Source organism: Anomaloglossus baeobatrachus, chromosome 3, assembly GCF_048569485.1.
Source record: "Anomaloglossus baeobatrachus isolate aAnoBae1 chromosome 3, aAnoBae1.hap1, whole genome shotgun sequence".
In the NCBI taxonomy this organism is placed as follows: domain Eukaryota; kingdom Metazoa; phylum Chordata; class Amphibia; order Anura; family Aromobatidae; genus Anomaloglossus; species Anomaloglossus baeobatrachus.
Window position 1 is genome coordinate 510,719,721 of NC_134355.1, and position 22,093 is coordinate 510,741,813.

At 42.7% G+C, this 22,093-nt stretch overlaps 1 protein-coding gene across 2 annotated transcripts in view; it reads right to left on the reverse strand.

The window, feature by feature from the left end:
• The window catches only part of KCNAB1 (potassium voltage-gated channel subfamily A regulatory beta subunit 1), a 525,646-nt gene that overhangs the window by 89,190 nt on the left and 414,363 nt on the right, over positions 1-22,093 (reverse strand). For both annotated transcript variants that reach the window (XM_075340709.1, XM_075340710.1), the window contains exon 3: positions 5,244-5,281. In XM_075340709.1, the coding sequence (XP_075196824.1) occupies positions 5,244-5,281 (38 nt within the window). The remainder of the gene's footprint in view (positions 1-5,243; positions 5,282-22,093) is intronic.

A 22,093-nucleotide genomic window follows, 5' to 3' on the forward strand; every position in this document is an offset into this window, starting at 1 on the left:
ATACGTGTGGCTGCAGAACATGCTGCGGATGTCCCGCATCCGCACGTAATTGCATGTCAATTCTTTCTGCGTAATTAACTGCGGAAATCCCAGCCCTCCCCTATGGAGATAGAGGCCGGGACTTCCGCAGGTAATCCACATGAATGTCCGCAGGTTTACTGCAGCTATTTTGTTGTATTACCGCAGCTAATCATAGCTGCGGATTCCAGCGAGCAGCTGCGGGAAACCAGCGGATGTACCTGCGGATATATCCGCAGGTGCAAGCTCCCATGGGCACATAGCATAATGGCGGTATGCCCACACTATGTTAATCAAAGGCGTGAGACGTGACCTATAAACTCGTTTGTTTGAAATTAATATCCAATTATGTAGAAGATTGAAATACAATCAATCAGTAGTAAAATGCTAAGACAACCAATAAGATGCTTATGTTTTGTATATTATCTCTTTGCTACACCCAGAAAAGATAACTGTATAAGTATATATTACTTCTTCATGGAGAATTTTGTCATACTTAGAACTCTGCTGGTGTGTGTGACCTTATTCCCTCTGTTGCATTCATTTGTGACCCAAGGCGGATTCCTATATGGCAGATCCCTATAGCTGTCTGCTGTGACAGTGATGACCTTTTAGATCCAGCAACTATGACCCCAATACTTCATCCCAGTCATCTGATTTACAGAAAAAAGCCCTACCATAGCTAATATTTTATACTCAGTGCTTTCTATGATACTTACAAGACAATAGTTGAACAAGTTTGGTCCCATATAAATGTTTTTGTAATTTAAAAAGCTTGTGTGCTGGTCACTACTACCTGCAGCAGCCATAACGTACTGCCATAGAGACATGTGACCACTCCAGCTAATCACTAGATGTGGCAAGTTGCTACTGCAATTGGTCATCTCCAGTGTCCAAACCTCACTGTGATGGAATGTTTTGGCTGCAGCCGGAAATAAGACTGGGGATAGAAGGGGTCAGGCAACATGGAAACATGAGCAACCGCAGATTGGTCAGGCAATACTTGCTTTATGGTTTTAAGTTGATGTGAGTAGTTTGTTACATTGTTTTTACTTCACAGACAGACCCTTTCAGGTAGTCACAGTCCCCTACATACCAGAAACTAATTTTACGAGGTCAGAAAGTGGTCCCAAAATATCAGGAATACTTGCAAGTATGCAAGTTCTTAACTATTTTGTAGTATAGTGTACCGCCCCGCAGGCTCGGCTGCGACCGCCGAGCCGCTCGGATCCGTGCTCGTACGGTGTGTGGTTGGCTCGAGCCTCTCACGGACTTGGGGGTCACGTCGCTCTACAAGGGAGTTGGCACTACACGCAGGGACTTGACGGGGAGTTCCACAGCCGGGGCCGCGGCGGTTTGGTTTGGGATGTAAGTTCGTGACGCTACCCACGGGTTGTGGTGAATGGATGTGTGGCGCCCTGGACTAGCCAGGTCGTCACAGGTACTACAACATACACCCCCACCCTGAGACAGGCACATCAGTCAGACACAAAATCCTTGTTGCCTCCCTCCAGGGGCTGATGTCCACACCAGGTGAGGTGGAGCCAGGCGGTTGACCCCACCCACTGAGGAGTTCACAGTCCTGGAGGCGGGAAAAGGAAGTCAGTTCAGTTAGGGAAGTTCAAGTGTGAGGAGTGAAGTAGCAGTGGAGGAGCAAACTGACAGTGTCTGGGCACGTGGCCCGGGCACTTAGAGCAAGGTTGGCAGACGGTGGTGGCCGTCTGCAGGAGAGGCAGATCAACGCGGAACCGTAGGACCGGGGATGGGCGGTGGCCCGCCGGTACCGAACTGGGGAGCGAAGTGAAGCCAGCACACACAGGCAGGGCCTACGGACCCCGACCAGGCTTGGAGTCGCCATTGGAGGTCAAATCCGTCAGTGACCGGAACCCCAGGGGTTTCCTAACAGCCAAGACCCGATTTGAAGGCAACCGTCCAACCAACAAAAGAAAATACAGCTACCGCCACAGCTAGAGTTCCAAGGGCCAGAGCCTGCGGGCAAAAGGGCTCCTCCGGCACATACACACGCTGGGGAGTGGGTTACCGGTGGGAAGCCATCGGAACCGAACATCCACAAAAGGTGCAGGGAAAGGCAACCACCACCAACCGTCCGGGAGAAGTCACAGCAGCCGGCTGCGGGACCCGTCCATCCAGCCGTTTGTTTTACCAGAGACTTTGCGTACATTTGTGGCTGAGTGAGTACAACCGTGCTTTCCGGCACCGCGCTGCGCAGTCCCCACTACCCTGCACCTTGCCGGCCCTGCCTCCCCGTCACCTCACCGGGCCCCAGGACCACCAACCCCAACCTACGGAGGGGGGAAACAACATCCCAGCTGCTCCCTACCATCGCTCTCGGGATCCCCGTCAATAGCAGCGGTGGTGCCCAACCTCACCACAACTCGTGGGTGGCGTCACGGACCAAATCCCCAAACCAAACCACCCCCTTTCACTCACGGGCGAGGAGCGACGCTTGAGTCCCCGGATCCGGCCCACCGCTCGAGCCACCGAGCAGCAGCAGCGCCGCACCAGAGCGTGGTGAGCGGAGCACCCCGCCGCCTGTGACAACTTGGCGTCACGAACAGGATCTTACCATTCTGCCGGCTGGTAGAAGTGCGCCTTGTGCCCTGCCGGCGGTGTCCGGCTGAAAAATTTCAGAATCCGCCATCTTGGGCGCAAAGATTTTCCCGCTCGAGTGTCTTCTCGAGCAGTGGAGGCGCGAAAGCCGAAGCCCCGCCCCTGAAGAGGAGGTGCCGGAAAAAGACCAAGGGGGATGGATGGAGAGATGGCGGCATCTTTGGGCTGGAGCGCGGGAGCGCCCGCCACGGGAGCGTCTAAGCTCTGGAGGGGCAGAGGAGGAGTAGCCTTTGAAGACTGCGGCCCGGGTGAGCTCCCCGCCGGGACCGCTGCATGGCTGAAATGGGAGCTGGGCCGGTTCTGCTTGAAGGTGAGGGCGCAGAGCTTGCAGTTAGGTTGGTGGTTTCCGCCTTTCTCCTGCACCTCTTTGTAAGAATGTTTGACTCCTATGCCTAAGCAACGGTAGTCTGCTCCCCGACTGGTATATGCCGTAGGAGCCCGTTTGCCCGCAGACGCTGGCCCTTTGGGTCTCTATGCCTTGCCGGTGACTTTACCTTGTATGGTTGGGCTGTTGTCTTCTAACGGGTTTTGTGTGGGATAGGTCCTTAAGTCGAGTCCTCAATCAGTTGATCTGACTCAGTCCTGTCAGTTCAGGGCTTTGTACTGGGTCTGAGTACCCCTCCTGGTCCTCCGGTTTCCAATCAGTTCCCCGGTTCGGTACCGGCGGGCCACCGCCCGACCCCAATCCCTACGGTTCCACCGGCTGTAATCAGTGTTCCTGCAGGCGGCCACCACCGTCTGCCTCCTTGCCAAAGGTGACTGGGCCCCGACTCAGCCACCCGAGTAGTCTGTTCGCAGGCCTGGACACAGGTCTGCCCTTGAACTTGACTTCTCTCTACTCTGCACTACAACTTGTGTCTTTGTTTTCCCGCCTCCAGGCCTGTGAACTCCTCAGTGGGCGGAGCCAACTGCCTGGCTCTGCCCCCCTGGTGTGGACATCAAACCTGGAGGGTGGTGACAAGGGTTTTCTAGGTTGGCTGCTGTCACCTAGTAGGGAAGGGAGGGTGTGTGTGTGTGACTACCTGGGACGACCTGACTAGTCCAGGGCGTCACAATAGCAGCCAAAAAAGTGTAAGTACCACGTTCTATCTGCCATTGTATAATGCTTCCATATTAGTGGAACATGTCACACAACAGAGTCTTAGCGGTTCCATGATGGAATTGTAGGATCTTTGCCATTGTACAGACTTCATGTATATGGCAGAGGATTTGTGAACATCCACTGACAATTGCTCTTTCAACTTGTTTGGTGCATGTAATGATATAGTATAAATTCTCAAACACGATTTGCTTATATTTCTTTATAAAATCTTCAGGTCCTGAAACGGTTAACAGACCATTTGAGAGTTTAATAAGTTTAACTATAATTTAGCGAGTAAGAAAAAAAAAAAGCAAAAATCAATAACGCTTTGTTCATTCTGTCCTTTGTAAACTTGTACCACTGCTTTCAATGTAATAGGACATCAATTGAAACAGATGCTGTTTGTATACATCTAAATATAGATCTATAATGTTTTAGTGATTCCACATATGGATTTTGGGAGCCATGATTGATGACCTGGAGATTGACACTAGCAATAAACATTTATGAGAGGATGACTGATTGATGCTAAGGAATTATGATTGCTTCCCGGGGTTGGTAAAGTACTTGTCATTTTTTTGCTTGTAACCGATCTCAGACAAGACAAACCATTATAATGTAACCCTTCATAGATTCCACTGACACAAACAACATCTGGAACCTTGTTTGGAAGACTCATGTGGTTTGTTTGCCTCCGGCGTACATCAGGTTGTGAAAATCTGATCACAGACAACTTCTTTAGCTGCTCAGACTAATATAATCATTGCGCAATTGCTATATAGAGGCTATTGAGATTTAAAGGGGTTTCCCAGTTTCAAAAGCAAGGCTTGTTCAGTTTCTAATAACTATGTATACACTTTTCTAATATCGTTTGTGTAATAATTTCTTACGATTTTTACAATCTCTGCTTGTAATCACTAGATTAAAAAAAAGTTATTGTTTACTTCCTGAGGATGAGAATCTGTCTTGGTCATGTGATCAAACAGATGGCTGGCTGTACGAAAAAAAGCTTTACAGTCTGTCAAATGATAGTTCTTCTTCACTGATGGCGAGGAAGTGAAGAAAGTGCTAAAAAGTTTTATAGATTTTTGTTAGACTTGCTATCATGAAATGAAAAAACTGTATGTCCTTGTCTTGAAACTTTCTGGAAATATCTGGAAAAATATTGCTAACAATGTATGCAGAAAGAATGAAATATCGAATTTACAGGGATTATTTTGGTGAATATACTTCACTACTAATTGTGATTTTTTTTTTTTTTTATTTTCAAATGAACTTGCAGTTTACAACATTGCTCTCCAGCTACGGATGAGATAACATTTCTCTTAACCCTACAGTGCACAATCCCTCTCTTTGACAGATGGCACATCTTCCTGTGTTTCCCATGTTTGTCAGAATATATTTCTCTTTTTGACTATTGTAGGTGCTAAATGGAATAATTAGAAAAATTGAATTGACAACAAAAAAAACTAAGTAAAGCAAATAAACATAATCTTGTTAAGGTGTATCTTACCTCATCAGAGATCTGTCCTCCAAATGTCACCCAGGTTCCTAAAACAAAAAAAAATGTAATAATTAATGGAAGATTGCAAGAATTATTGACGGAACTATAAATCCAACATTCAATTAATCGAGTAGACCAAGGATCACAGCTGCAGCTAAAAAGTCCAACAAAATTCTGGGGTCTATCAAGACAAGCATTGAATCTAGATCAAGAGAGGAAATTATTTCTCTCTATTCTGCCCTGGTCAGACCCCACCTGGAATACTGTGTACAGTTCTGGGCGCCCCAATTCAAGGAAGACATCGATATATTGGAGCAAGTCCAGAAAAGAGCAACCAAGATGATAGAAGGTCCTCAAACCATGTCATTTGAAGACCAGCTAAAAAACTAGGAATGTTTAGTTTGCAAAAGAGAAGGCTGAGAGGAGACTTTATAGCGGTCTACAAATATCTGAAAGGTTGTTTCCTCCAACTCTGGCCTGATCATGTCAGAAGTTAACTTTACTCTTCCTCATTCCTGCTTCTGGCCTCCTATATCTCGGCGCTGCAACCTTTGTGCAGTGCCAGTTATATTCTAGGCATTCGGAGTGTGTAGCTGGCTCAGGTGAGTTCCTGATCTGTCCTACCTCATTCCTCTGATTCCCTCCCTGTGTCTGTTTACCTACTCCCTGCCCATCCCTCTTACCTTATCTCCTGGTGTACTTTGACTCCCTGGTATTGACTTACGCTCCGGCCCCGACCTGGTTCTGTGTCTCCCCTCTGACATCTCCATTACTAACAGGCTCTTGACCCTGTTACTTGTTTCAGACTATGAGTTTGATTGCTCCTCTGTACTTTGTTTGACTTTTGGTATCTGTCCCAGCTTTGTCTGACTATTCTATTGCCACCTTGTGGTGACTTCACTGTACTACTCCTGTGCAGGTTATTTCTGCTCTTTCTCCACTCTGCTGCCCTTTAGTGAAGTTTTTGTTGCACTTCCTCAGAACACCCAGTAGTACAGCGTGACAAAAAGTATTCACAGTGCAGAGGGAACCACCCTATTTTCATTAGCACAAGGAAGTACAAGTAGCAATGGGATGAAACTAAAAAGGAGATATAGATTAGACATTAGGAAGCATTTTCTGACAGTGAGGGCAGTCAGAGAGTAGAACAGGCTACCACGGGAGGTAGTGTGCTCTCCATCAATGGAAATCTTCAAGGAGGAAACTGGATAAACATAGCTAGGATGATTTAAGAAAACCTACTCTCGCAGGGGCTTGGACTCGATGGCCCTTGAGGTCCCTTCAAACTCTACCATTCTGTGATTCTATGATTTTATTTACAGTGAAAGAGGTGCATTATCATGTTGAACAAAACCATGATCAGCAAATAAACTAAAAGTGGTATTACTATTTGAGACGTATAGAATATTGAAAGAATGTGCCATAAAGGTTTTACAAGGTTTTACATCCCTTCCAAGACCCCGCCCAATCAGGAGAATGCTAGTTATTTTCTCCCATATTCACACTTCTGAGTGATAGAGTCTATGGGCCCAGTTCAACAAGACAAGTTTTGTTCACATCAGTCTTAATGAAGGGACTAGCCGGAGTAATGATGCTCCTGGTTCATGAAGAGGGCCACACATCTCCATGAATCAGGAGCATCTGTTAAGTAGCATATGACTTGCCAGATAACGCCATAGCTCATCATAAATTAGACGAGCTGTAGCTATGATGAATTGGACTCTATGAACACTTACATTTCTCTCTAGTTTATGTGAGTTCCTGAAGCAGTCAAATGTTTCATTACTTGCATAACGTACAATGAAGATGTCTGAACTCATGCATGGCCACCCCATTTAATACTTAAAATACCCAATTATGAGGCAATCAAATATGGTCATACAATGCACCATTAGTACCTGCCCAACACTGTTCTCATAGTATGTGCCATTCCGCTTCTCTTTATAGTGGAAAATCTATGTGAGCAGCCAGTGACTGGACGGGTTGTGGGCCGTGCAAAATGGCATCTGGACTCTAAATTAATGCATAAAACTTCTTTTTAATAACACCAGTGTACATTATAGATGCAAATAATTTGATGTATTTTATGTGTTCTAACTGTAACAGTCAACATGTAACTAAAGTAAATACAAATCTATGAAAATCTAATTCACACATGTTTTTTGTTTTTCCATTTATTTTTGATGGTGAAGTAATTTTTGAAAATGACAGCAGTCTCTGGAACTGATTTATCCAATTGCTTTTGACAGTTTTTACACATGAAACACTATGAAATGTCACAACTTTTGGCATTTTTCCTATAGTCTCGGCCAACTTTGCCAATATGTTTGGCTGTTGGGCCGGGGTGTGGAGTAGTATTGTTAAGATACACAGCAGATGTTGGATTAATATTTTAATAAATTAAGTGCACTGAATTTACACCAGTCTTAAAGAATTGAGTCCTAACTTTATGATTTTTAAAAAGAAAACAATAAAATGTATTTCAAAGCAACATTTGTTATGTAGCAATAAAATTATACTACGCATATCAAGAAAAAAATATCACTTTAGGACATTGATAGTGATGCGCGAGCTTGCTGCTTGCTACTCAATCGAGTATCGTGGTACCCCTAAACATGTGAGGATTGCTTGCCAGTTATAGTAATGCCATAGCCATAACCCAATAAGTGTAAAACTAAAAACTAAACACACACAGGAAAAAATAGTCTATTTGAATAAAGACTTCCCCACACTATCCCTTTTACCAATTTATTTAAAAACAAACAAAACAAGAAGATCGGACGTAATCCCCTCTATAGAAGTCCCACGATGTCCCTGTATCTGTACTCCAACCTATCAAGCCTTATTCTGAGAACAAGGCTCCAGAGGTCAATCCCATTTAGAGCCTTACCCAACATTTCTCACATGCGATGATGTCACCGAGTTACTGACATCACCATACCTATTTATTTATTTATTTATTTATTAGGTTTAACCAGGCTGTTTACCTGTGTTAACATAATAAATAAATAACTTTAAAAAAAGAGCGTGGGTCCCCCCCATTTTTGATAACTAGCCAAGGTAGAGCAGACAGCTGCAGGCTGATTTTACCAGGCTGGGATGGCACATTGTTATGCCCATTGTTATTTCCCAACCTATAAATAGCATCCATCAGCCGCTCCAGAATTGGCGCATCACATTAGATGAGAAAATTCTGGCACTTCGCCCTGGTTTTTGGTGATTGCCCTGGTGGGCTGGTAATCAAGGTAATCTGTTAATGGGTTTATGTTAACTGTGTAGTGTCACCTGGCATTAAGCCTAGTGGTTAGTAATACATAGGCATCTATCACACACCCCCATTACTAACCCAGTAAGTGTAAAGTAAAAAAAAAACAAAAAAAACAGACACACAGGAAAAAAAAAGTTTATTTTAATAAAGATTCCCCCATACTTTCCCTCATTTACCAATTTATTAAAAAAAATGTTCCCATGAAGTTCCGACATAATCCTCGATTCAGGAGTCCAACTCCGGTGACTGTGATTAGCATTAAAGTGTGGCTATTCACAGACGACGGGTGACAACAGCACTCATTAGAGCTGCCGGGTCTCGCTGAGCACAGTGTTAAGCCATTAGCTCTGATGGGAGTTATCACTGTCTTCGGCGTCTGTGAGTAGCAGTAAGGTATGGCTATTTACATACGCCAGGTAAAATGATAACCCTCATCAGAGCTACTGGCTCTACACTGCGCTCAGCGAGACCTGGCAGCTCTGATGAGAGTTGTTGTCACCCAGCGTCTGTGAATACTTTACTACTATTCACAGTTGCCAGAATAGGACTCTTTGATCATGGATTACGTTGGAGCTTTGAGGGAACAATTTTTTTTTAATAAATTGGTGAACAAGGGAAAGTGTGGAGGAGTCTTTATTCAAATAAGTAATAATTTTCCCTGTTTTTTTTTTTTACTTGACACTTACTGGGTTAATAATGGGGGTGTCTAATAGTTGCTTATCAATTACTAACCCCTGGGCTTGATGCCAGCTGACATTACACAGCTAACATCAACCCCATTAACTATTACCCCGATTGCAATGGCATCAGGACAATCAGGAAGCGCAGGGCAAAGTGCCAGAATTGGCGTATATAACGTGATGCAACAATTCAGGGGAGGCTGTGGGCAGCTATTTTTAGGCTGGGATGGGCCAAATAACAATGGACCCTCCCAGCCTGATAATATTAGCCCTGAGTTGTCTTCTTTACCTTGGCTGGTTATAAAAAAAAATGGCCTGGGCTCCTCTATTTTTGATAATCAGCCAAGGCAAAGCAGACAGGTCTCCCCTGCCCTCTTGCAGGATCTGGTGGAAAAATGTTTGAGCTCTCCATAGACTTCCATCTTACACATTACTTGAATCGAGTCTGTCAATTCGTGTAAAGAGCACTTGAGAAATTTAGTGCTCGCTCATCACTAGACGTTACCAGAGTATTGATTATTTTCAGAGCTTCGATAGAAGTGAATGTAGAGACCATGTGCAGCCACCTCTCCATTCCCATTGTTAAGACATGGGACTACAGTCTCAGAAAAGGTGTGGGTCCAAGAAGTGTGAACAGCAGCTATCAGATGTTTATCTTGTGCATATCTATGAAAACCTGTAAGTGGTTATTCCCAACATTGAAAATTCTATTAATTGTCATTGCCAATAGGACTGCTTTGAATAACTAAGTACAGTGGGCTGATGAAAGGGATAAAGAGAATAAATCCTCCAGTATAAGTCCATCTAGCATTTTAATTTGTTTTGGTATGTTCCTTACTGTTTGCTTCTAGGTATGTTTTACTTCTGAAAACAGTGCCACGGTGGTCCAAAAGGTTTTGTGTAGTACTGTAGTTAGGTACACTTACTTCTATGGAGAATCCTGCAGGCAGAACCTATGAACATGTGAAGTGATGTTTCTGGAGGAAGCAATCTATGGGCAGTTTGCAAGAATTTACCGATAGAATTTCTCTATAGCTGCAGGTAAAGCATGCTTTTTTGTGTTTACTGACACCTTCCCTTTAAGATAAACTGAACAAAGTAGTAAATAAATGTATTATTTTTTTTCAACTCATGCCATCCCAAAAATGATAACCATGATCCAGGCTCCACAGGACAGTTTTCTTTGACTGAAGTTATCCAGAGTATAATAGGATTATGGGATTAAGGAAGTCATGTTATCTAAGGGCATAAATATAAAAAGTAGCTAAAAAACAACTTTTGGACAACTATAAAAGTTTTAAACATATGACAATAATACACTGTACATAAATAATATTAAACTGAAAAAAAATATTACATACAGCAAAATAATTTAAAGTAGTTGAAAAAAATTTGACTGCTCCCTTTGACGTTTGAGAGTGGGATTTAACATATGCTGGTATGGGGGCGTGCCATTTAAGTCCATCGTAATCTTTGATGTAAGTTAACGTCATAGCCAGATAGACGTTCATGACCTATGATGTAAACTTTCATCATGGGAACCTCCAGGTATCGTGTCACATAGTGATCAGATGAAAGTGCCTGCTAAATTTACAGCGGGGCACCTGTTCTTGTTGTCAAGGGGGGTTTTGCCCCCTCCTAAAACTATGAATGCTGTGATTGGCTGTTCAATGAACAGCAATTTCAGTGTTTAGGCAAAATAAATTGCTTGAAACATTGAAGTTCAGCTATGATTGGTGCTAGGACAGCACAGCACTGATCCTAGGCTGGAGATAGACAGTGTCGTCGTCATTAACGCAGCACTGATTGGAAGGATCGGACAATGATGCTTGATCGCACCATTCACTAAGCAGAGACACAGTCTGACCGCACAGTGACCACTGTGCTCCACCCCATTCCAGCTTGAAGACGCGTGCAGAGGGGTCACTGTGTCATTTTACTACAAATGTGCTGGGTCTAGGGTGCCATAGACGATTTTTTCCTGTGCCACCACTTCTGCTACTTTTGCTGCTGACTGAAGACTTCTGCTGACTCCTGTTTTCTAGTTCACCACAAACCCTCTCTTCCCCTTTCCCAACATCCCTAAACTCTTTCACCCCTTCTGACACTGAACGCTGATCAGTACTTGACCGCTTGATTTCTGGCAGTTTGTTGTTTTATTGCACCACTTCTGTGCGTGCATCTTGCACCTACCGAGCGCTTATCTGTGATGTACATCACTGATCGGCATCCATGATCGCTTTTGGCCAGGACTTTTTTTCCCCTATACATTTTTCTTCCCTTTTTGCACAGACATCCATACCTGCATGGTATTTTTTTTTTTTTTTTTTCAACAAGTGTAAAAAGAAGAATCAAATAAAAATTTAAATTAGCTGATAGGGCTAGACTAGGGACAGTAAAAATATTCTGTAGTAATCTACTTTTACTACAATTTTTTTTTTACTGAATATTGTCAGGATGAGTGTCAGATAGCTGCGGGCGTACTAACAAAAAAAGATGTTTCACAAATTGTGGTGATGCAAATTAGAAATGTGGTAAATGTTATTTGTTAATTATTTTGTTTGACTTAACTCTGGTTTAATGGAATAAAAATTCAAAGTTTGAAAATTGTAACATTTTCACCAAATTTATGAGCTTTTCACAAATAAATGAAAAAAAAAATATTGTCCTAAATGAAACACCATCATAAAGTACAGTACAATGTGTCATAAAAAATCAATCTTAGAATAAATGGGATCCATTGAAGCGTTCCAGAATTATTACCTTTAAAAAGTTACACTTTTCAAAATTGTAATATTTGGCCTGGTCAGAAAAGTGAAAACAGGCTGGATGGTGAAGGGTTAAGCACTCAATCGGCGTGCCCATAACGCGATTGCAGGTCTCCAATGGGTTGCTGTGACAGCAGGGCATCTGTTGAAGACCTTCGTGCTTGTCATAGCAGTGCTCCTTTGAAACTGTACCCATGGCTGGGCATCGAAGGAGATATGTTATGCCATTACTGTATATAGCCTTCACACACAGCTAAGGCACGGGAGTGCCAGCATCCACATAGGCTCTGACTACATGCCATTGGCATACAGGACTCTATTGTCTAATTGTTCCACCCAAACCTATAGCCACAGTTAACTCTGTGAATAAGGTCATAGGCCGAAACGTCAGAGATTACTTGTTTACCCCAAAGAAGTTCTATTCCTTTGCTTGGCTCTTTTGATTCTGAATAAAATCATCATTTATTGACATTTGAGTGTGCAGTGTAACTATATAAAATTACTGTATATAGCACAATCAATAAGACGATTGTAGCTTAAAGTCCCCAAAGAGACCAGGAAGAACAGTAAAAAGAAAAAACAAAAAATGTTTTAAAAAATATGAAAAAAAACCCCAACGAATGATAAAAGTTCAAATCACCTCCTTTTTGTCCCATTAAAAATAAAGATAATAAAAATTTTAAAAAATACACACATATGTGGAAATTTTGCATTCAGAAAAGTCCAATCTATCAAAATATAAATATAATTTGGACAACTGGTAAACTCTGTAAGCAAAAAAAAAAATTCAAGACCACAAAGTTTTTTGATCACTACAATACCGTAAAAAACAAACAAAGTTGTAATAAGCGATCAAAATGTCATATCTATCCCAAAATGCAGTAACAAAAAAATTTCCAGCTCACCATGTAGAGACAACCTGTGACGGTGCATGGATGGATGGCCACTCCTTAGTCCAGACAAGAGGTAAAGAAAATAATCCAGCATACAGTCCGATTGTAGAACAAAAAAGGTTTTTTTGTGTCTTTATTGAAATATCAATAAAAAAACAAAAATATGGCACCATGCCATATGCACCATGCCATATTTATGGCTTTTTTTATTGATGTTTCAATAAAGACACAAAAAAATCTTTTTTATTCTACAATCGGACTGGATGCTGAATTATTTTCTTTACCTCTATCCCAAAATGGTATCAATAAAAATGTTATATCGCACTGCAAAAAAATAAGAAAATGGCAACACAACCCCCAAAGTTTGTTTTAGCAAATGTCTGATTTTTTTTTCACCACTAAAATAATAAAAACAACTGTATGTTTGGTATTCCTGTAATTGTGCTGATGAAGAGAATCATAATGTGAGGTCATTTTTACAACAAAATATACACCGTAAAAACAATCATTAAAAAAAATGTCAGAATTGTGGTTCAGATTCAAAGCTGCTCAATTTGTTCTTGTATCTCAAATGTGTCATCCAGAGTTTATATTCACAAAATTAATTGCATCATGAAATTATAGAAAAGTTTTACACTGATTGTTAACCTATTCCCCCTCACATCCTTTTTTTTATCTTATGTCTATATATAACACCACAGGTATATAAATATATCGAGATATAATTGCCATATGCAGTCATTACTGGTTCACACCTCTAGAACGTATTCACACAAACATATTATGGGTGAATCAACCTTGGCAAAATGTATGGCTGCTTCCTCTCATCACATCTCTAATCTCCTGCCTCTTAGGCAATATTCCATTTTCTCACGCTTGAAAATCCGAGAACCAGTATTTACATGTCTTATTAACAAAAGATTAAGGCTATAATCAGACGTCACTTTTTATTCAGTTTGTGATAACATTTTTTTAAGTCAAAGAAATAAGTAAATGGGGAAGAGTCCAGCTCACCAAGGACTGACCTGCTGGTTGCAATCAGAGATCCTGCGCACGGAGTGAGACTCGGTAACCATCCAGATTAGAAGTAGAAAGAGAAATTTCCAGCGCCAGGAATAAATTAAAAATCATTTTTTATTGAAAATAAGGTATTAAAAATCCAGCAGATACCATATTAGATGTCAGAAGGTTGGCAGAACAATGCGTTTCGACGCTTCAGGTCTTAGTCATGTTACAGAACATGACTAAGACCTGAAGCGTCGAAACGCGTTGTTCTGCCAACCTTCTGACATCTAATATGGTATCTGCTGGATTTTTAATACCTTATTTTCAATAAAAAAGGATTTTTAATTTATTCCTGGCACTGGAAATTTCTTTCTACTTCTAATAAAGAAATAAGTAGGTCCAGCAAGAAATATAGAGCCTTGAAAAAGTATTCATACCTCGTGAACTTTTTTACATTTTCTCCCTTTAGACCCATAAATTTAAATGTCTTTTATGTGATAAACAAACAAAAAGTAGTAAGTATTTGTGAAGTGTAAAGGAAATAATACGTGGCTTTCTAAATATTATAAAAATATAAATCTGGTCTGGATGTGAAATTTAAACATTGAGGTTCTGATTCACCAAAGCTTTTACGCATAAAAAGTTAAGAAAAGTTTCAAAACTTTGGCGCTACTTGAGTCTGAGCTAAAATTTTGTGACTCTTGGCGTTCTTTATCAGGGTTGGTCAAAAATACAGTGAGAACGCCAAGAGTCACAAAATTTTAGTTCAAACTCAGCTTAAGCTGAAAGAAGGTGTGGTAACCAACGCTCGTCAAATTCACCACGAGCGGTGGAGTTTGCTACGCCACAATTCTTACTACAGCAAGAACTGCAGAAAAAATTGTGGTGAGGCGCACGCCACTCCACATCTCACATGAGTCACTCTCCAGTATTGATGATTCAGGGCCTAAATATTTTTTGCAGATATTCAGTCTTAATACTTAGTTTCTATACCACAACCAGTAAAGACAGAGAATAAAACCTCAATATTTATTAACCTGAAAATCTCTTGTATTGTGTGCAAATGGAATAAAAAACAGGCCTTAAAAACGAAGGAGCACCATGTGAATCTTGAGATTTTATTTTTATAAGGCTGTTTTCCAGGCACCAGTAAAGTTTACCAGAAACTCTGAGATGCCTAAACATAAGAAGCATCCCCCAAATTACACAATTTTCTAAACTACACCTTTCAAGACCTCCACATAGTGGTGTAATGAGCGTTTTTATCCCCCCAGGTGCTTTGTAACAGTTGTTAATATTTAAATGTAAAAAGAATTTTTTTTTCCAATATTTTGCTAATGTCTAACTTCATTTTCAATGAATAAGGAATAAAATATTACAAATTTTTAAAACTATTTTTCTTGAGCACACCAATAACTCATTCAAGTGCATCTCAATAAATTAGAATATCATCAAAAAGTTAATTTATTTCAGTAATTCAATACAAAAAGGGAAACACATATATTATATAGAGTCATTACACACAGATTGATCTCTTTCAAGTGTTTATTTCTGTTAATGTTGATCATTAAGGCTTACAGCCAATGAAAACCCAAAACTCATTATCTCAGAATATTAGAATAATTACCATAAAACACCTGCAAAAGCTTCCTAAACGTTTAAAATGGATCTTTAGTTTGGTGCAGTAGGCTAACACAATCATAGGGAAAACTGCTAACATGACAGATGTCCAGAAGGCAGTCATTGACATACTCCACAAGGAGGGTGAGCTACAAAAGGTCATTGCAAAAGAAGCTGGCTGTTCACAGAGTGCTGTATCCAAGCATATTAATGGAAAGTTGAGTGGAAGGAAAAAGTGTGGTAGAAAAAGGTGCACGAACAACCGGGATAACCACAGCCTTGTTGGGATGGTTAAGGAAAGGCCATTCAACAATTTGGGGGAGATTCACAAGGAGTGAACTGCTGCTGGAGTCAGTGTTGGAAGATTCACCACACACAGACGTATCCAGAAAGTGGGCTACAACTGTCGCATTCCTTGTGTCAAGCCACTCATGATAAATAGACAATGCCAAGAGTGTCTTACCTGGGCCAAGGAGAAAAACAACTGGACTGTTACTCAGTGGTCCAAGGTGTTGTTTTCAGATGAAAGTAAATTTTGCATTTCATTTGGAAATCAAGGTCCCAGAGTCTGGAGGAAAAGTGGAGAGGTCACAATCCAAGCTGCTTGAGGTCTAGTGTGAGGTTTCCACAATCAGTGATGGATGAGGAGCTATGTCATCTGCTGGTGTAGGTCCACTGTGTTTTATCAAGACCAAAGTCAGCGCAGCCGTCTACCAGGAAATTTCGAAGCTCTTCATGCTTCCCTCTGCCGACAAGCTTTTTGCAGATGTTAATTTCATTTTCCAGCAGGACTTGTCACCTGTCCACACTGCCAAAAGTACCAATACCTGGTTAATAACCACAGCATCACTGTGCTTGATTGGCCAGCAAACTCGCCTGACCTAAACCCCATAGAGGATCTATGGGTATTGTCAAGAGGAAGATGAGAGACACCAGACCCAACAATGCAGACGAGCTGAAGGCTGCTATCAAAGCAACCTGGGCTTCCATAACACCTCAGCAGTGCCACAGGCTGATCATCGCCATGCCATGCCGCATTGATGCAGTAATTCATAAAAAAGGAGCCCAGATCAAGTATTGAGTGCATTTACTGTACAGACTTTTCAGTAAGCCAACATTTCTGAAGTTAAAATCATTTTTTCAGTTAGTCTTATATAATATTCTAATTTACTGAGATAATGATTTATGGGTTTTCATTGGCTGTAAGCTATAATCATCAAAACTAACAGAAATAAACACTTGAAATAGATCACTCTGTGTGTAATGACTCTATATAATATATAATATATGTGTTTCACTTTCTCTATTGAATTACTGAAATAAATTAACTTTTTGATGATATTCTAATTTATTGATATGCACTTGTATGTGGGTCTTATTTACTACCTAGGCATACAGGTGGATCTGAATAAATTAGGATATCATCTCTAATAAGATATCTTAGAAACTTTCTTATCATCATTTGTATTGTTGATTCATCAAAAAGTGTAGATAGTATTTAAAGTACTAATATTTGTTAATAGTTAAAGGGGACTGTCAGGAGGTTTAGGGGTGCTTCACACATAGCGAGATCGCTACCGAAATCGCTGCTACGTCACGGTTTTGGTGACACAACAGTGACCTCATTAGCGATCTCGCTGTGTGTGACACTGAGCAGCGATCTGGCCCCTGCTGTGAGATCGCTGCTCGTTACACACAGCCCTGGTTCGTTTTCTTCAAAGGCGCTCTCCCGCTGTGACGCACACATCGCTGTGTGTGACAGCGAGAGAGCGACGATATGAAGCGAGCAGGGAGCAGGAGGCGGCATCTGGCAGCTGCGGTAAGCTGTAACCAAGACAAACATTAGGTAACCAAGGGAAGCCCTTTCCCTGGTTACCCGATATTTACCTTCGTTACCAGCCTCCGCCGCTCTCGGTGCCAGTGCCGGCTCCTGCTCTCTGCACATGTAGCTGCAGTACACATCAGGTAATTAACCCGATGTGTACTGTAGCTAGGAGTGCAGGGAGCCAGCGCTAAGCAGTGTGCGCGGCTCCCTTCTCTCTGCACATGTAGCTGCAGTACACATCGGGTTAATTAACCCGATGTGTACTGTAGCTAGGAGAGCAAGGAGCCAGCGCTAAGTAGTGTGCGCGGCTCCCTGCTCTCTGCACATGTAGCTGCAGTACACATGGGGTTAATTAACCCGATGTGTACTGTAGCTAGGAGAGCAAGGAGCCAGCGCTAAGCAGTGTGCGCGGCTCCCTGCTCTCTGCACATGTAGCTGCAGTACACATCGGGTTAATTAACCCGATGTGTACTGTAACTAGGAGAGCAAGGAGCCAGCGCTAAGCAGTGTGTGCGGCTCCCTGCTCTCTGCACATGTAGCAACGTTATGATCGCTGCTGCGTCGCTATGTTTGACAGCTAAGCAGCGATCATAACAGCGACTTACAAGGTCGCTGTTACGTCACAGAAAATGGTGACGTAACAGCGACGTCGTTGTCGCTGTCGCTATGTGTGAACCCAGCCTTAGTTATGTAATCCAAGGGCAGCATAAAGTAAGGGCTGACACACTGATTTCAGCAATGTGTCACTTATTAGGTTGTGTGCTGTTGTTTCAATACAATAAGTGTTTTATCAGCACGAGATTATCTCTGCCAACTAGGTGCCCAATTGCATCCTGGTCCAACCATGCCCCCAGCACTGATTTGTCGCTTACTATCAATGTACAATGTATACAGAAAGCTGATAAATAATGTTGGTGACGAGGTTAGCTTTCTGAGCTCTGTTACATGCTACCTCTAAAATTCTGATTGTTCCACATCTGCTGTATTCAGTAAGCTAAGTGACACATCATTGGAATCAGTCTCTTTTCCTACATTATGTATGACACCCTGGACCCCAGGGGTCACAGGTAATAACACCAACCACATACACACACCCCCCCACCCCCTGTGAGGTCACACACACATCACCGAAGAGGGAGACCTGATGCCTCCCTCAGGGCCAGTAGGGCATACCAGGTGGGCGGAGTCAGGCAGAAAGGCACACCCACCGAGGAGACTACTGGCCTGAAGCAGGAAGTACAAACAGTCGACAGTCTAAAGTCTAGTTGTAGGGAGTGAGAGTGACAGGAGGTGAAAAGGAGAGAAACTGTCAGGGACCCGGGTTGGAGCCTGAGCCCCTTAGAAAACGTCAGGCAGGCAGACGGTGGTGGCCGCCTGCAGGAGTATCGGTACAGCAACCGGCGGAACCGTATGGACCGGGCCTGGGTTGGAGCCCGCCGGTCCTAAACCGGGGAGTTAACCGTGTACCGGAGCACCAGAAACCGGGTACTCAGACCCCGTCCTAGCTTAGAAGCCACTGAGTATAGGCAAATTGACTGATTGCTGGCTGGACCTCACGGGTTCATCCACACCCAAAGAAGGCAAAAGCCCACCGAGACTGGGTGAGCGCCACCGCCAAGGGCCAAACACCCAACGGGCCAGCGCCTGCGGGCAACAGAGGGCTCCTCCGGCAGCTCAACGCCGAGGAGCAGGCTACCACTGCTCAGGCAGGGGAGCTGAAACACAACAACCAGAGGTGCATGGGAAAGGGGCCACCATCAACCCCACAGGGGACATCAGCAGCCGGCCGCGGGAACCGACCATATCCGAACTTTGGTTTACTAGTGACTCTGAGTGTGAATTAATTGTGAGTACACCAGTGCCATCCGGGCACGACACTACACTGCGGCACGGCACCCTGCACCCCGACAACAACATCAGCGCTTACAGATCCCCAAACCGGGCCCCGGGATGCACCGCCCCTACCCACGGAGGGGCTAACATCTCGGCTGCGGCCGCAACACCGATCCCGGACCGAGCCCACCATCACTTCAGCTGCAGCGATGGTGGAACCCGTCACCACGACCCGTGGGTGGCGTCATGACCCGTGAGACGACAGCGCGGCCCTCCCCGGCTGCGCGCCTCGTCCCATCACCACCACCACCACCCCCACTGCCTCTCCCCTTAACAGAGCGACGTGGCCCCCGGTCCGGAGGCGCTCGCACCACCAACAACCCGAGCCCGGACTTCGAGTGGCTCGGCCCCAGCAAGCGGAGGAAGCGTCTGGGCCCCTCTCAGGGCGGTACACATGCACTTGTCAGATAGAAAGGTAGCAAAAACCTGGTGACAGCATCCCTTTAAAAATCTGTGTTGGATGTTCAAATTGATGTAATTGCTTATTTAAGAAGCACAATAAAATATAGCATAGGACAATGACAAGGCTTTATTATTGCACTTTGTGTGTTTGGTTTCTGTCTCCTACAGGCACAGAATACATTATTCTTTTCAGTGCATAGTGAGGTTCCATCTGTGGTTATTCTTTCCATACTGGGTGTAAATGTCATCCCACCTAAATAAAAAAGATCATTAAACAATTTTGATGGCCTGGATCAGTAGGGTAACATTACAGATAGTTACTGCGTTGGTTATAAAATGGCACCATGCAGTGTGTTCTTCTACCTCTATGTAGTCTGAATAGATGTAGGTCATGAGATATCATGTAGTGTGTCTAACTTTGTCACACGAAACATTCTTTCAGAAACTTTTCAAAAACCTCAAAATTGTTCCCCTGGGATTTGTTGGAATAAAGCATACAGGAATCTAGATGTACCACTGACCCATTGCCCGGGTCTACAAAAGGTCTCTGCTTCTTTTAAATTAAAAGTTTAAATGTTATTTTTAACATCAATTTACTGAAAATCTCAAACCAAATTGACAGCATATTAAATATTTTTTCTAAAACTAGTTTTATTGAATTTTGACCTAGTCATCAGATATTGCGTGCTTAAAGGGCTTTAATGACCATCCAATTTTTTTCATTTCTGCCATTTTTTTCAACAGCCATAACTTTTTTAACTGATGTGACAAAATAAGGCTTTATTTTATATGGGACAAATTGTATTTTCTTATAACATTGTTATGGAATACATCTAAATGACTGTAATTTGTATATACTGTATATTGAGATGCAAAAATAGGAAAAGTCTTTAGTTTAGTCTTTTCTTTTGTTAAAAAAATATAACTACTGTAGTTGAATGAATTCTCCTGTTTGTTATGGTCAATTGGATAACATAGGTGTAGTGTTTATATATACAGTGTGTCGACCCATATCCTGTCCACCGCCATTAACTTGAGAACGGCGGCAGCTATAGCCATAGAAGTGGTGTCTAGGTATAGTAATGTAGCCATGCGCTATGCAATGAAACCACCTATAGCGTCACCTGGTGGAAAACAACGGAGTTAGCATTTTTATCTCGAAAATGGAACGAAATAGAGAAAAAAAGCGAATTACAAAGTTGTAGGGCATCATCAATTCAATACAAATCGACACACTCGCCGGTCCCGCGCATGCGCACTACAATACTTTGATCTGCCCTGCTCAGGGCAGATCAAAGTGTGCCTGCTCAGGACCTGAATGCTGGCGAGTGTGTATGACGTCCTACACCGTGGCTTCATAAAGACGTCAGAGGCCGCGACAAAGATGGCCAAAAGAGGCGGCACCGGCATCGGAGGATGAAGACGCCCATTTGAACCAAATCCACTTTAGCAACTGGTTTAGGTGAGTAATATAAAGTGTTTTTTATGTTCTACACAACGGTTTGGGCTCTTATATACAACATGTTAGAATGCTGTATATAAGAGCCCACTGGTGATGGCCACAGCTTACAGGACAAAAAAATGGTGACAGGTTCCCTTTAAGCAAAAATAGCAAATAAACAACAAATCGGACTTTGACAAGACAAAAATCCATGAATTATCTGTTTTTAACTCTTGCAGTATACTACCTTCAGATTACATAGCAAAAACCTACTGACAGATTCCCTTTAAGATACTGTAGGCACTACATGCACAGCCCTATGCCAATAAGACGTGCTGCTAAAAACAATATGCTGCTGAGAACAATTAAGCAACCTTACAAATGATTTAACCCAATGAATGAGCGTTTTACTTATTTGTCAGATGTTGGCAGTTTGTTCAGGCAGCATTATTATTGGGAGACCCAAAATTCCTAGGAAGCCTCAATCGCAATAATCGGTCATTGTAAATGGATCTTTAGGGTTGTTCCCATTACAATCTCAGCATCAAATAAATGAGTAGTTGCTACAGAAAAAAAATAAATAAATAAAAAAAGGTAGAGGTACTACTTTGGAAAGCCATAGATTGCTTTGGTCAGATGTAGTACACTTAAGTTTATGGTTGGCTATAGCCTTGGGCCTCACCAAGGAGGCCCTGAGGAACCCTCATTTGTGAATTAAATAAAAACAATCTGGAAAAACTAAGGAAGAGATATCTATACTGGAGGTTTTTAGAGACTAAAGGCCGCTTTACACTCTACGACATCGCTAAAGCGATGTCGTTGGGGTCACGTAATTTGTGACGCACATCCGGCCGCGTTAGCAATGTCGTTGCATGTGACACCTATGAGCGATTTTAAATCGTAACAAAAACGTGCAAAATTGCTAATCGGTGACATGCCCCCCTATTCCCAATTATCGTTAGTGCTGCAGGTACGATGTTGTTCGTCGTTCCTGCAGCAGCACATATCGCTATGTGTGACACCGCTGGAACGAGGAACCTCCCCTTACCTGCGGCCGCCAGCAA